Source organism: Schistocerca piceifrons, chromosome 11 (genome assembly GCF_021461385.2).
Source record: "Schistocerca piceifrons isolate TAMUIC-IGC-003096 chromosome 11, iqSchPice1.1, whole genome shotgun sequence".
NCBI classification, from domain to species: domain Eukaryota; kingdom Metazoa; phylum Arthropoda; class Insecta; order Orthoptera; family Acrididae; genus Schistocerca; species Schistocerca piceifrons.
Window position 1 is genome coordinate 70,294,133 of NC_060148.1, and position 15,236 is coordinate 70,309,368.

The window sequence follows — 15,236 nt, forward strand, 5'->3', positions numbered from 1 at the left end:
GTTCACCGCGACGTCGCCAAACATGGATGCGACCATCATGATGCCGTAAACAGAACCTGGATTCATCCGAAAAAATGACGTTTTGCCATTCGTGCAACCAGGTTCGTCGTTGACTACAGCATAGCAGGCGCTCCTGTCTGTGATGCAGCGTCAAGGGTAACCGCAGCCACAGTCTCCAAGCTGATAGTCCATGCTGCTGCAAGCGTCGTCGAACTGTTCGTACAGATGATTGTTGTCTTGCAAACGTCTCCATCTGGACATGGCTGCACGATCCATTACAGCCATGCGGATAAGATGCCTGTCATCTCGACTGCTAGTCATATTAGGCCGTTGGGATCCAGCACGGCGTTCCATAGTACCTTCCTGAACCCACCGTTTCTAGTCTGCTAACAGTCATTGAATCTCGACCAAAGCGAGCAGCAATGTCGCGATACGATAAACCGCAATCGCGATAGGCTACAATCTGACCTTTATCAAAGTCGGAGACGTGATGGTACGCATTTCTCCTCCTTACACGAGGCATCATAACAACGTTTCACCAGGCAATGCCGGTCAACTGCTCTTTGTGCATTAGAAATCGGTTGAAAACTTTCCTCATGTCAGCACGTTGTAGGTGTCGCCACCGGCGCCAACATTGTGTGAATGCTCTGAAAAGCTAATCATTTGCATATCACAGCATCTTCTTCCTGTCGGTTAAATTTCGCATCTGTAGCACGTCATCTTCGTGGTGTAGCAATTTTAATGGCCATTAGTGTATAAACAAAAACAGTATAGAAAATACGTATACTTGCTTTCATCCTCAGCCAAGGCGACCATGATGAATGACATCACACCGTCGTCGGTAAACAGTGACAACAGTGCGGCGTCGTCATTGTTATCCAACGTGCGTGGCCATGACTGCAGTCACCATCGTCGTCACGGATACCGCACGAGCGCTTGACTCCGATATCAGGGCTGGCTGGCAGTCGGAGAGAGAGAAGGACTCGGGTCGCCCTCCGCAGGGCTGTTTACAAACCCCTTCAGCCACGCAGCGTGCGCTGATCAGCAATTCAAGTCGCAGTTCATCACGCTTCTTCTCTCCCCACTAACATTACTTACACATAGCGCATTGCGACAGTGCCCAGCGTGTTGGTACACATTTGAACATGCCTCTCTCAACTTGCTACTACTCTCATTACTTACCAAGCGTGGACGCAAGGCAGCACAAACGGGTTTATTTCTCGTAAGAAGAAGAACTTCCACATGTTAAACGAGTGGGATTGTGCTGTGACAGAAATGCGCGAAATGGAATATGCTGGCTGCAAGTAGCTGCTGATCGGTTACGTTTCGTGTGACACATTGCAGAAACTTGGGAAATCATCTCGACAGTTCTCCAAAAAGAGTGTAGATGTGACCTGGTAAATAAACATAGCTGACAAAAGAACTGTAAAAAATGATCTCGGAGTAGCTAAATAAGTACAAAAATTTTATTAAGAAAATAATATTTGCACATATCTGCAACACAAGTAAATCCGTTTTTCTCTCCACCACCGTACACTTGCCTAAGGTGTCTGACTGACATACAGTTGAATGATTCCAAATTCAGGATGGCAGTGTTCTTGAAAATTTCCCACATTCATACCACCATCTCACGACCTTTGACTGCATGACGCTCTCTCTGTGATCACAGTTTCGGAGTGATGTCAGCATATCCTCACAGGTCATTCCTGTATCGTGGCGGCTACTGTGATAGTGGAATCGAGTCAATCACGCTACTGTCTTCCAAGACATGTCACACTTTATTGTTCTGAGCAGCTGGGCAGAAGTGACAACTGTGTAGAGACTTGTCGAAACACAGACTGAGTCGATGCGTGTGACAACAGCTACATCTTTAATCATCTTTAAACATGAGGCGGCCGCACTCGTCGTGGAGGCCTCGCCCGTGAGCAACAATGTTGTACCAGGAGGCGGGCAGCTTGGACCCTGGCAAGCAGGTCTTCAGCTGTATCTACAGGTGTTTCGTACATAACCTCAGAGAATGAAGTCTAGCGTTGTAAGATACAGCGATCGCAATGGCCATCAGAGAGGACCCCCCTTTCCAGTCCTACAATGAGAGTGAGTATTCTTCAGGTGCTTGTAAACTTTAACATCAAAGTGGAACGATCTTGGATAATGCCTTAAAATACCTTGACTGAGAATCTTTGCTGTTGGCCTCCCATATGGGTGGCGTGGGTGTTGTCCTCATTCTAGATCTGCCTGTTTGGCTTTTGAAAACAACATCACGGATGAATGAGGCCTCATCCATAAACAATACAAACTGTATGAAGTTGGACAGTACAGCGCTGTGAACGATACTGGATCGACACAAGCAGACATAGGGCTCAAAATCCGTTTGTCCCCGTGCTTGCACATTTCATCTTTGATTACTCATTGTGCACTGTACACAGCAACACACCTCACCATGAACACGACACAAGCTATCTGATGCAATGGACAGCTGACAGCAGGGTCAGTGGTGTGCTTGCGTCACAGGTTAATGCGCCACAATGCTTGAGTGCTGTGAGACCAACTGTGTACAGTATGTCCGTTTGGTGGTCAGGTGTGTACATTGTTTATCAGCTGCTACTGTTCGAGTGCACAACGGACACCCGAGATCTTTGCAAGAGTGTGAAGAACTGCAGGCATCATTGCAATACATGCATTCATTCAGACTGACAGTCGTTGCTTTGAAGAATTGCTGTGAGCTACATTGTTGTTGGGTGGTGTATGCTGTGCATGTCCTTAACACAGCAAATATGCACTTTCGAGTATTGGTTCCCTATCTCAATATAATCTATTGTGGAACCACTGTCACCTGTTTCAGTGTGACCCAAAAGGATTGGGGACTCCACGTACAGAGAACAAGAGCAGTTCTGTCCCACTTCCCTCAGACACTCCTGACGGCACCCATGTCTGTGGTGAGCACTCACCTTCCAGAACAACATACTGGGTGATGCTAGGGTAGATAGAAAAAAGGAAAACAGAATGGGAAAGTGCGAGAGGGACTCACGCACTAAGGGTTCTGTACAAACTCCCCATCCTCGGAATCGAGATTCCCAATAATTTTTGCCTGTTATCGACACTTTGTAGATTTACTGGCAAGATACTGGTCCCAGGAATACCAAGATCGATTCAGAAATTCTACGTTATTTCCTCAGACCAGCCAAAACAAACAAGAACAAGCAAGCAGAGGACTTTAGTTTATGTATGTAGGGAGAGAAGATTTAATAACACATTTCCGTTTACGTACTACATCATGAATACAACATACATTTTATGTTTGGATTCAGTAATGTTCGTATGTTATACTTTCAACAGGTTATGAATACAATGTAAGTCCAAATCGAGAACGACATTTTTATGTGATATCATGAAAAATTAACAAGTTTCAGATTTTTTGCTTTACTTGTACTGGAAAACTTAGTTGTTGCCAAATCTCATGATTCCAAGTCAATGGAGGGCACCCTATAGGTTTCCATGAGTGAATTTTCGATTATAAAACACGAGACATAAACATCCATATCTATTGACTGGAGTCAGTTATAAGCTTACAATTTTTATGTATACCTTTGTATGTGACATAATTTGAACATGATACCCAGAACTGATCCAGAGAAAAAGATTCACAACAGATGGACAGACAAATCGACAGACTGATAAAAAATAATACGAAAAGTATTTTCTAGAGTTATATAGTTACCAATTATGGATTTTAAGATTTTTTCCTTTATTTGCACTGTGAAATCTGGCTTCTTCCAAAATGTCATGATACTAAATCAACAGGGAGCGCCTTATAGATTTTTGTGAGTGATGTTTCGAGTATCAAAATATATCATTTAAATGGCCATATCTTTATTGCATTGACTTAGAAGCTTACGATTTTTACAACGCCAAAGTAGCATAGACCTTAATATGTGACACAAATGTGAACTTCGTACCCGAAAATGGTCCAGAAAAAATGATCTTAACACTCGGACAGTTAATACATTCCTTCAAATCTGCAATAGTCGAGACGTGTTGAGATGCAGACGACATCGTGTTAGATGACGAGCAACAAACGCAAATTTTCTGCAAAAGCGATCAGCCAGGCAACAGACAAACGCTACAAAATTTTTAGTCAAACTGACATTTCCCGTGTGCACAACTACCTCAGATAATGTTTCAGATATGGAGCGGCTGATGTCTATCGTTGCGTTTGTAGAAGGTCATAACATGTGTTCAGGTTTCTCAGAGCGTTGGTAACGAGTAGGATTTTGACGTATTTGTCAACAGTCTGGCCATTCTGTTTTCGAAAATCGTTCAAAAGTTTGAATAGAATCTCGTCAGAGTTCCAGCCAGGCCATGTGGCTTTACACGTAGGAACCCGACGCTGCTGGCAGCTGCAGAACATTTCAGTTGGATACATCGTCACGGGAGTATACATTCATACATTCAGGCGTCTGTAATGTCAACTACCAACAAATATCTGCACCTCTCTTATCTGATGTCACAGTTTGAGAAATGTATTTATTTTTAAAAAAACCACCGGGCATCTGCTGTGCATTAATGTTTTTATGCATGTACAAAACTGAATGTACTGCACTCATGCGCTGGCAGTAATTTCAGTGTCATGTAATAGTGCTACATGTAACTGTATACTAAGACAGGCTGCTGCTTGTGGATGTTATGAAAGTAATTTGAACTATTTTCTGTGTGTCTCAGGGTAACAACGCAAGTGATCAGCAACTCCACGGTTGGGTTAAGGACATGGAACGTGTGAAAGACATGCTGCGCACGAAATTAACCGGATGGGTACATGACATGCAATTAGCCAGCAAACAGGTGGAGCACTACGAGATGGAAGAAGACAAGGACGGGCCAGGGAACTTGATAATCAGGTATAAACCAGTGTACACTCAAATGTCTGTCGTACTCACTATGGTTTATTGGAGTTTATCTCACTTTTATCCATGGAAGTATTCATTAAAGTTATAGAAAACACAGGGATCATTTAATTCAAAATGGATCAAAGAACTAGCACTAATAGACAGTAGTGAAGGACATGGTTAAAGAAACTCGTGATTTACAAAGGATTTTGACTGTGTTTGACCTTCGATTTTTTGATTCGTATTGTGTCTTAAAATGTGCCACGTATTACGTAACAGGCCAGCGGAGAAAACTGACACAATAAACGATGTTACTGCATTTACTAGAGAAAGTACTGATGGTTACAGATACTTCCGAATTTTTCATAATTTGTGGAAACAATGATGTGGAACCTGGCACGAAAAGTGAGCGTATCCTCGTCTTATTCGGGACAAAAAAAACAAAAACACTTCGGGAGTAATTACGGTAATACCGTGTAGTTGCGACTCTAGTCCAGATACTGGCATCCAGTCGGTGAGGAAAAGAGGCCACTTGTCATGTTCATCTCAATAGATGGAGGAAAAATCTAAGCAGCGATGAGGGCAGGAAGTGGATAGCTGTCATTCTTATATTTTGTCCTGTGATTGGTGTGTTTAAATCAGTCCGTAGCATAGAGCGTAAATAGTGGAGGTTGTGAGCGGGAGGAAAGCGGAATAGTCTCTCGAGTGGTTGACATACGGGGCCGTGGAATGGAGTAGTGTAGGAGATACGTTGGCACTATGGAGGGTGACCAGGTGGCTTCCTGTGTGGGAATGGGCAAGCTCCCAGCAGGCACCCCAGGTCTTGTGGCGGTGTTCTTGGAGTCTTTTAGGTGGCTTATTGTGGGGTAGCTATGGAGGTGGAAGACGTGGATTAGAATGGACAATTAGACTCAGTCGTGATTGCTATCAATTGGATGAAAGACTTCTGCAGTTATATCTGAAGAGGTCGGTAGGGGAGTCACTTTGGGATGAGTGTGTCTGGGAAATGGACTAGGTCTTTTGAAACGAAGGTGATCAACCGACATCCACAGTTAAGTTCATCATGAGAATTGATGTGGGTAAACAGCTGTGGACAGGCAGTGGTCAGTGTAACGAAATTATGTGCTATAGGATGATGACTGGGAGTAGCACAGATCACGGTCAGGGTAGTAAAATACACACTCAGGATAAAATATTATGCAGGATGATTGAACATGATTTGCAGCCAACTGGAGCTGTTTTTGAGGAACGGTATTGTTACTCCACAATGTTTATCGTGTGGGGTTTTTTGGTTTGCTACTCCACATCTGTCATCAGAACTGTGAGTAGGTTACCGGTTCACTGTGCACGGACACAGGCAGATAGTGTGGCGGGATAAAACTATCGACATTGTGTCAGGCAGTGGTAATGAAGGTAACAGTGGTTGGGAAGGTGAACTGAAAATCGGAGATGGGTAGATTTCAAGACAAGGGGGCACTACACAAAGGAAGCAGCTAATCGGATAGCAGAGTACTTGTGGAGAGTACATGGGGGGGTTTCAGGCTAGCCAGTAGTTTGAGGTGCTCTCATGAACACTCGCCAGTTGGCACACATTTAGGGAAATCAGATAGCTTTCAGAGTAAAGTGAGTTCGACTCTGAAACTATTATCAGTCAACTGTCGAAGTATTTGTAACATAGTTCCCAAATTTACTCTCCTCCATGAACGTTCTCAGCCTCAAATTATTCTTGAATTGAGAGCTGGTTAAGACCCAAAGTGAAAAACTCTGAGATATTTAGCGAGTCTTGGAATGTTTATCGGAAAGACATATTCGACGCCGTAGGAGGGGAAGTGTTCATTGCAGTTGACAAAAAATATTCTCTTTACTGACGTTGAATTTGAGTGCAATAGTGAAGTTACGTGGTCGCACATAACAGGACTAGGTGAAACCATGTCAGTTGTTGGATGTTTTTACCACCCACCCGACTCCGCTGGGACAGATGTGGAGCCATTCAAAGAAGGTAAATAGTCAGCATTGCATAAATATCCAGATCACGCGACACTAGCTGGCGGTGACCTTAACCTACCGAGTATAGACTGGGACGTCTATGGATTCACTGCAGGTCGTGCAGACAGACAGTCTTGTGAAGGACTTTTGAGCACATTTTCCGAAAACTGTGTTGAGCAGCTAGTTCGTCAGCCAGCACAAACAGGCAGGACCTTATCGATGGCGTCAGCATAGTGATGGGGATTAGTGATCATGATGTTATCATAGCGACTATGGTTACGAAAGTCAGTAAATCAGTCGAGAACGCTAGGAGAGTTGATATGCAGTTCAAAAATGGTTCAAATGGCTCTGAGCACTATGGGACTCAACTGCTGATGTCATTAGTCCCCTAGAACTTAGAACTAGTTAAACCTAACTAACCTAAGGACATCACAAACATCCATGCCCGAGGCAGGATTCGAACCTGCGACCGTAGCGGTCTTGCGGTTCCAGACTGCCGCGCCTTTAACCGCACGGCCACTTCGGCCGGCTAGATATGCAGTTGTCAGCGTCTCACTTAGACAATAAAATACAATCATTTAATTCCTGAATTATGGCCATAGAGGTATTATGGCTAAAGTTTAAAGAGATTGTAAATCGTGATCCGGAAAAGTATGCGCCTACTCAGTGGATCAAGGGCGGAAAAGACTCATCGTGCTTTAATAACGAAATTCGGAAAATGCTGAGGAACGAAAGGCTGTTACATTCTCGGTTCAAAAGAGAACGCGCAAATGAGGACAGCAATATTTGTAGAGATTCGTGCGTCTGTGAAAAGATCTGTGCGCGAAGCATACAACAGCTACCACCGGAGAACCGGAAAAAGTTTTGCTCCTCTGCAAAATCGTTAAGCGGATCCAACGCTTCTATTCAGTCACACGTTGACCAGTCTGCTTTGGCGCTAGAATATTCCAAAAGGAAGGCCGAAGTTAAAAATTCCTCGTTTAAGAAATCGCTCACGCAGGAGAATGGTACAAACGTGCCGTCGTTTGACCATCGCACAGAGTCCCGTGTGGAAATCATAGTAATGAGTACCGCTGGCGTAGAGAAACAGCTGAAACAGCTGAAAATAAATAAGTGGCAATGCCTAGGTGGAATGCCAGTTTGGTTTTATAAAGAGTAGTGTACGGCATTGGCCCCTTACTTAGCTTGCATTTACCGCGAATCTTGCGATCAGCGCTAAGAACCAAGGGAATGGAAAAAAGTGCAAGTGACTATAGTGTATACGAAAGGTAAAAGAACGGACCCACAAAATTGCAGACCAATATCCCTAACACCTGGTTCCTGCAGAATCCTTGAACGTATTCTCAGTTCGAACATTATCAACTTTCTTCAGACTAAGGAGCTTATGTGCACAAATCAACACGGTTTTGGTAAGCATCGCTTCTGTGAATCTCACCTTTTCCTTTTCTCACATGATGCACTGAGAGCTATGGATGAAGGGCAACAGGCAGATTCCATATTTCTAGATTTCTCGAAAGCATTTGACACGGTGTCCCATTGCGGGGTGCTAACGGAAGAACGAGCACATGGAATAAGTTGAGTGACTGCAGGTTGACACTAGATGACGTCGACAAAATTTCTAGTTGGTGTGATGTAGAAGAAAGCGGATGAGTAGCAAAGACGAACCCGTAATATCCGCATACGGCATTCGAAGTGTCCTGCTTACCACAGTCAGTTCGTTTAAATATCTGGGCGTAATGTTGCGAAGCGAGATGAAATGGAATAAACATGTGAGGATTCTGGTAGGGAAGGCCAACGGACGGCTTCGGTGTATTCGGAGAGTTTTGTGAAAGTGTGGTTCGTATGTAAGGGAGACCCCGTATAGGACGCCAGAGCGACTTCTTGTTCAGCATTGCTCGAGTGCTTGGGATCTGCTCGGAGAGCTGAGGTGCTGGCGAAGTGTAGTGGGGCGTGTCAGTAAAACGGAGGATATACTTCGTACTGGAAATTTTGGGAGGACATTTTGATGTTCGCATGAGTAAAGCGAGTCAGAGAATGTACTCCAGCCGATAATGTGCTCATCGCGAGTAAAAGGGTGAGGGATGTTGCTCGAAACAAAGAACGTTCTCCGATTTCGTGTGAACAAAACTAGAGGAGCTTCTCACAACCGGAAAATATTGAAGCGAGATCTGTAGCATTCTTCGGGCTGAGTAAGTTCTGTTAAGTTTTAGCTACATTTTGGCAATGATGGCAGAATTCATATTGCTTGGGAGGCAAAAAAAGAAATATATATCCCAACGAAGTGCTGAATTGAGGAGCTGTAGAAGTTTATATCGCTTTGACAATAAGAACATAATCTGCGGACTACCTCTCAAAAGAAGTGAAAACTGAAACATTTTTATTGCTATTTAGTAGACCCAAGTTTTCAGACTGACGTACGAGAACATTTAGCTGTAGGCCTACACCAAACAACCGTGTCGCTGACTTTTCCAGACGTTCACCATCATGTCTTCTCACAGCATAAGTCTTATATAGTGTGATGTTAGAAATAAGTAGGGTTACCAGAAAAATTAATAACTGGTTTATTGCAAACCTAGCGACCTGTTACTCATATCGAACGCATGGTGTGGCGCTTACGTGCTTGCCACGCGAGCAGACAGTTGTGGGCCGTATTTAACCAAAATTATCTCGTGTTAGAGAACTCTAGCAGAGTTCCGGCTTGAAGTAGATAAAAAGTCATGTAATCTTAAGATTTCGTTCGCATGATGTTCGCCTGACTTCTATAACTGAAAAGTTTTCCGCATGTTGTAAATTCGGTAACATCGCAAGTAAATACATTTTCGTAAACTGTACGTAATTGTCTTAATAATTTGTTGCCGCACATAAAATAAACAAAATGAAACGCAGTGCAACTCTGCCTGAACACACTGATGCCGGTTCCAGACTTGTCGCCCGTTTGAGCGAGCTGAATGACACGTGACACTGCGCGTGCTTTCTGTGCCGGACTAGGCAGACCACACACCGAGAACTCAGCAGGGAACAGAGGTAGTGAGAAAAAGGAAGACTCTCGTCACAGATTATGGCTTCGAATGTTTTGCTCGTAAGAGCTTTCCCAGAGAATGTTCTTTTGCTCGGAGAATCTTCTCCAGAGAACGTCGTCTTGTTTATTCATACAACCCAGCGTGTTTAACTTCTGTTGGATGTCAGTACAAAGGCGAGAACCAAAGACGCATGAGGGGCCACAGCGGCAGTGGTGCAGTTTAGGTACCGCCCTCCTAGTCCAGGCAGCGCACCATTTCGTGTCTCTTCTGGAGTTCACGTATCGCCATTTACAATCGGTCATTTCTAAATTCCGCCAATCCACTTCATTACTGGACTCGCATGATACCTTCAGCAATGGCTCCAGCACTACAGGCCAAAGCCGCCTATATGACACTGACCCTGCCTCTGCACGCAAATTGTCGACGATTGCCTCCCGTGGCAGCGGTCTGCCCCGCTTGTCGACACTCCACCTCCATGTGGCGAGTATTTATTGCGTCCTCTGTTGATTTGCCACTTTGTGTTGCAACGCACTTGCTCCTAAACTGAATATAGCAGTCAGTTTTGTATCATTATAGCTGTATAGTACATTCGCAACTGTCCACAAGTTTCGAGATTTTCTATAGAGCTTGTTTCAGTGGATATTGTTTGTTCACTTCCTTGCTGCATTTAAATCCGTTCTTTCGTTGCCTTATGGAATGAACGGCTCTATTACGTGAAAAACAGCCCTTTCCCGAAATTCTTCCCCAACCAAATCTCCGTATAATGTTTATTCAGATCATAGTCAGTGTGCACATACATCCTCCATCTGGGGCGTAGAAATGATGATTTTCATCACGGCACGGGTTCTGAGTCCCAGTTTGTCAGTGGAGTAGGTGTGGTACTGTAGCTCCAAGCAGAACAGCGTGCTGCTGTACGTAGCGTGTAAATGATTTGCGAGCCTTAGCACCATGGCACCACATGTCTTATGGGAGGGACAGCCTTCCGGTCAAACTGGGGACCCAGACATCACACGGAACTCATTATGATGCAGCTTCATGCTTTAATTGACAACGTCGTTGTCAAATAACACTGATAAGCAAGAACCATACTACAAGGAGTAGAGGGAGTACTGATTGTTCTGCATTGTATCTGGCAGTATGGAAACTTTCCATCGTTGATGGGCTATAGGGAATGCAGTCGTAGATTAATCAGGAAAAAATTGTCTCATACCCGATTCTGAGGGCTCCATTCTCATCATAACATGTACCTGACACAGATGCATCGAATCTATGTACGAAACACTGACCTTAGGCCAACAATTTCTGTATGATAATTTCCACTGCCAGACGAGAGACCCGCACCAACCACTCACGAAACGAGACCGAGCGAATGCTTCAGAGCCAAGTAAACAAACATTTTTATGCAATAGTGAAGCGTCATTTTGTCAAGTTTTACGTCGTCAGACATGTACTTCTGCACGTCAAGTATACAAGTGTGAGATCCTGGGATGCGCACTGCCGGGCGTAAGCGGAAACATTATAAAAATGCCAAAGCTGATAGGGGTATAATGAGTAATGCAAAACACGTATTGCGAAATAAAAACAGATGTTTGGTATTTGCAAAGACGGATTTGAAGTAGCTTAAGTCATCGTATCGCGCTGTCCTTAGCCGTTGGATTAGGTGAAAGGGACTGAATAAGTGGACCTGCTTGACGGTACATTCACGTTTGTCCACTGAACTCATCTTCCTGTGTCATACAGTCTTTACGGAAAATTATCGCAGATGTCACATCACCTAAAGCAGATAGGAAACTCCCTGGCAGGTCAGAGCCGTGTGTCGGATCCCCGACGTTTCAAGTGACTGCACTCTCCACTGCAGAGTGAGGATTCGCCCAGGAAGCAACTCGCGAGGCCTCTGGTCACTGCAGTGCCCATCCTTCAGGGAGCGCTGGTCCCGCCAGCCGTGCAGGGGAGCTTCTGTGACGGCTGGAAGGCAGCGGCTGAGGTACTGGCGGAAGTAAGGCTGTGACGGCGGCTCTCGGTTTCTGCCAGCCCAGCTCGACGTCTATTTCTATAAGGACGTCATATTCGCCATTGAATTTAAAAATTATTTGTTTTACTATTGCAGTTTCGACCTTTTGAGCCATTTTCAAGTGGTAATGTGGAATATTTTGCTTCAGCTCATAACAGACGTGTGTACATGTCAGCGTCTAAAATCATCTATAACAAATTTGAACAAGTCATTCATATCCTTAACATAAATATCACATGTTCACTCTCCTGCAATGCATACGAAATTCTTCTTTAAAGGAAAGAGGTATTCTGCGGGAAGCGCTGCAGTTCTGCTGTTTGGTGTGCCTGAAACAAGTTAAAACGATATAGCAGCACAGAACGGAGTGGATGATCTGCAAGAAATAGTTACAATCGGTACCTCACTCAAGTGCTCTGAAATCTAAAGATCAAATCTCGATGCGCTAAAATGCTAAAAAGACCAATGGGTTTGCGATTGTTTGCTGTGTTTCTATGCATCCTTTAAAGAATGAAAAAGTTCCAGGTTTGTGTCCCAGTCTCGAACACAGTACTGATCTGCCAGGAAGTTTCTAATCCACTGCTGAGTGGAAATCCGTTCTGAATACTTGTACGTTCTTGCATAAACTATACATGCCAGGTTTTCAACTTTTAACCTGGCACCTTGTGTGCTACAGGCGGCCGCTGTTGAGTGAACGCCTGCTGCGCTATCAGCCGTGGAGCCTCTCCTCTGACGACGACTTCAGTGCGCTGTGCAAGGAGCGGCAGCCAGAGGCGTCGCAAATGTTCAGCCTCGCTGACGAACTGTACGCCTTCCATCGTGTCTCCTGGTACAATGCAGCTGACTACATCTATTCATTCTACGAAGATGACTTCAAGATTGTAGGTAAGTTTAATACTGGGACCCGGCCACTTCACGGTTATGCGCTGACAACTGAGATTCAAATATCCTTCTGAACATGTAGTTTTAGATCTTGCGTGATTTTGCACGCCACGCATGATCTCTGGTGCTCTTTCCAAAGTCAGTTTTTAGATTCCTCGGCAACTCTCCGTCTGGATCTATGACAACCTAACTACTTCATTTCGATGTATTATTGTCTTCTTCATTATGCAGGGACTAAAAAAAGACTACGTACACAAAATTTTGGAGTGTTTAGAGAAGATTAAAAAGAACAAATTTTATGTGACACAAATGTCACAGGTGTGATGTTTTAGAGACGTTACTCAAGTGCCAGCTGGGTGCTAACGATTGTGTAACACACTCGAAACAAGTGGGTGTCTCACAAATAATGTTTGCAGCCTCAGCCTAACAGGCAACCACCTCACCTGGGGTGTCTGCCAGGGTCTGGTACACTGAACAACTCTCTCCCTCCCGTAGGAGGCACGCAACACCTCTAAAACAGTGCCCATCCCAAAGCACTTTGAACTCCGTCTCTGAACGCCAGTGCAGATAAGACCTTCATATATATGCGACACGTGCCTCATATAAAAAAATGTTCCTCTTTATCTTCTATAAACACTCTAAAATTCTGTACATGTAGTTTTTTTCAGACCTAGTCTAAGGCTTTTTAAAAATGGCGAATGGTCTCTGCAACATAACTGCTACAGACAAGCTAATTTTCTGTCAATACTGTAACTGGTGTAGTGTTCTAGATTTCTCATGTGTGATTCTAGCACGATACTGTTCGTATTTACTAATTTTCTTTGACGAACAATATTTAGATTTGTAACAGAACAGTTAATTGTATGAGATACACTGTTAATATTATCCTTAGAAATGTTACTACTATGAACTGTAGTAGGACTGAGGAAACACTGTATTTTCAGCTATCGCACCTGTTTGCTAAAGAACTCTATTTGTTCGAATCACTATATTCTTTAAATTTATTATTTTACTCTCGTTGCTGGGCTTTATCACTTACTCGGTTATCTATCTATCGTTCCACCAGACATGAAACAAGCTGTAATCGTTCTTTTCTTTGTAACTGTCTGATAGCTTCTTGTTCGGTAGAGGGTAACTCCATTTAAATGAGAGGAAGGGGGGACACTGAGCTTGTGCTCCCTCAGCGGAAAAATTATTTATGCCTGCCGTTGTCACTCTTGACCGCTTCAGGCAATCGAACTTGCAGGGCTTTCATTGGTAGTAAACCGACTAATTAAGAAACTAAGGTGGTCTAAAAGGGCTACAACACATAAAGAATTAAGTTATCATACGAATATGCGTATATTAGAACCAGGGACTGTAATACTGCGAAGAACGGTCTTTACAAAATTTCGGCTGCAGCCGATAATTTACGGCAGACACTCACATGAATAATAGTGGCACATAAACGGAAATACGCATTGTTAGCAAGTTACTAAACAAGCAGACTCTTACCCCATCTGTTTCTAGACTCAGCTGCACTCGGCAGCAAGTCTATAAGTATGACTGAAACTGTAATGGACACCGAGAACAAACGTGTGAGATGAAGTTGATGTTTCCATTCCTCGCGAGTAGCGACCAGATATTAAAGAATGAGCAGCGACAAGAGCTTACAGAGTTGTGAACCACTAGCCGTTTGTCTGGAAGCTAACTTTAAACCCGACATTGAAGATATCTTCAGGGAAAAGTTGTCATGATAATTCAGAGAGATTGTGGCAGTTCGGTCGAGATAGGGAGTGGGGGGTGGGGGGGGGGGGGAGAAGAAGAAACGGGTGCGAATCTCTTCTGAGCACGTGGTGATGTTGGAGATGGCTTGCGACATCCAGCAGGCTGCTACAACGGCCCTGTCTGAAAGAGTTGCCCTCGCCACTATTAAAACCGTGGTGCTTTACTGTCGGCTGTTTTACGCATCACTGTCCAGCAGAACTAGATGCTTGCCCACAACAGACCAACGTATCAAGAACTAAGCCCTGATCTGTTGTCGCTGCCATTGTGTAAAATCACCTAAATCGCAAATCCAAGCCTACAGATCTCACAAATACCTCCAGTGTGACGACTATCTGACCCAGTATCGCAGAAGCATCTGACCTATCCCGGTTACAAACAAGACCACCCATCAGTAGGACGAAAAACCCGTCCTAGTTGCAAATTTTTATTTTTTATTCGTTCGATGACTTGTTTCGGACCGAGACCCATTTTCAAATCACCATAACATAGTCGAAAATGGCATTTCCGAAGATGTCAATAACGTGCAATGAAAATTTACAGCGCATACAGATAACTCATCGAATGAACAAAAACTTGGAACGTTTTTTCGTTCACTGATTACCAGGGGTTGCTGACCCAAACTACTGCATCATACTGGAAGTTCGTAAAACCATCCATTTTAACTGTGCCCAAATGTACAATCCTTGCACA

The 15,236-nt window shown here is 44.0% G+C and overlaps 1 protein-coding gene across 1 annotated transcript in view; it reads left to right on the forward strand.

The window, feature by feature from the left end:
* Window positions 1–15,236, forward strand: part of LOC124719706 — a 43,213-nt gene that overhangs the window by 17,034 nt on the left and 10,943 nt on the right. The window contains exons 3-4 of the mRNA XM_047244911.1: window positions 4,720–4,895; window positions 12,574–12,782. Of these exons, the coding sequence (XP_047100867.1) occupies window positions 4,720–4,895; window positions 12,574–12,782 (385 nt within the window). The remainder of the gene's footprint in view (window positions 1–4,719; window positions 4,896–12,573; window positions 12,783–15,236) is intronic.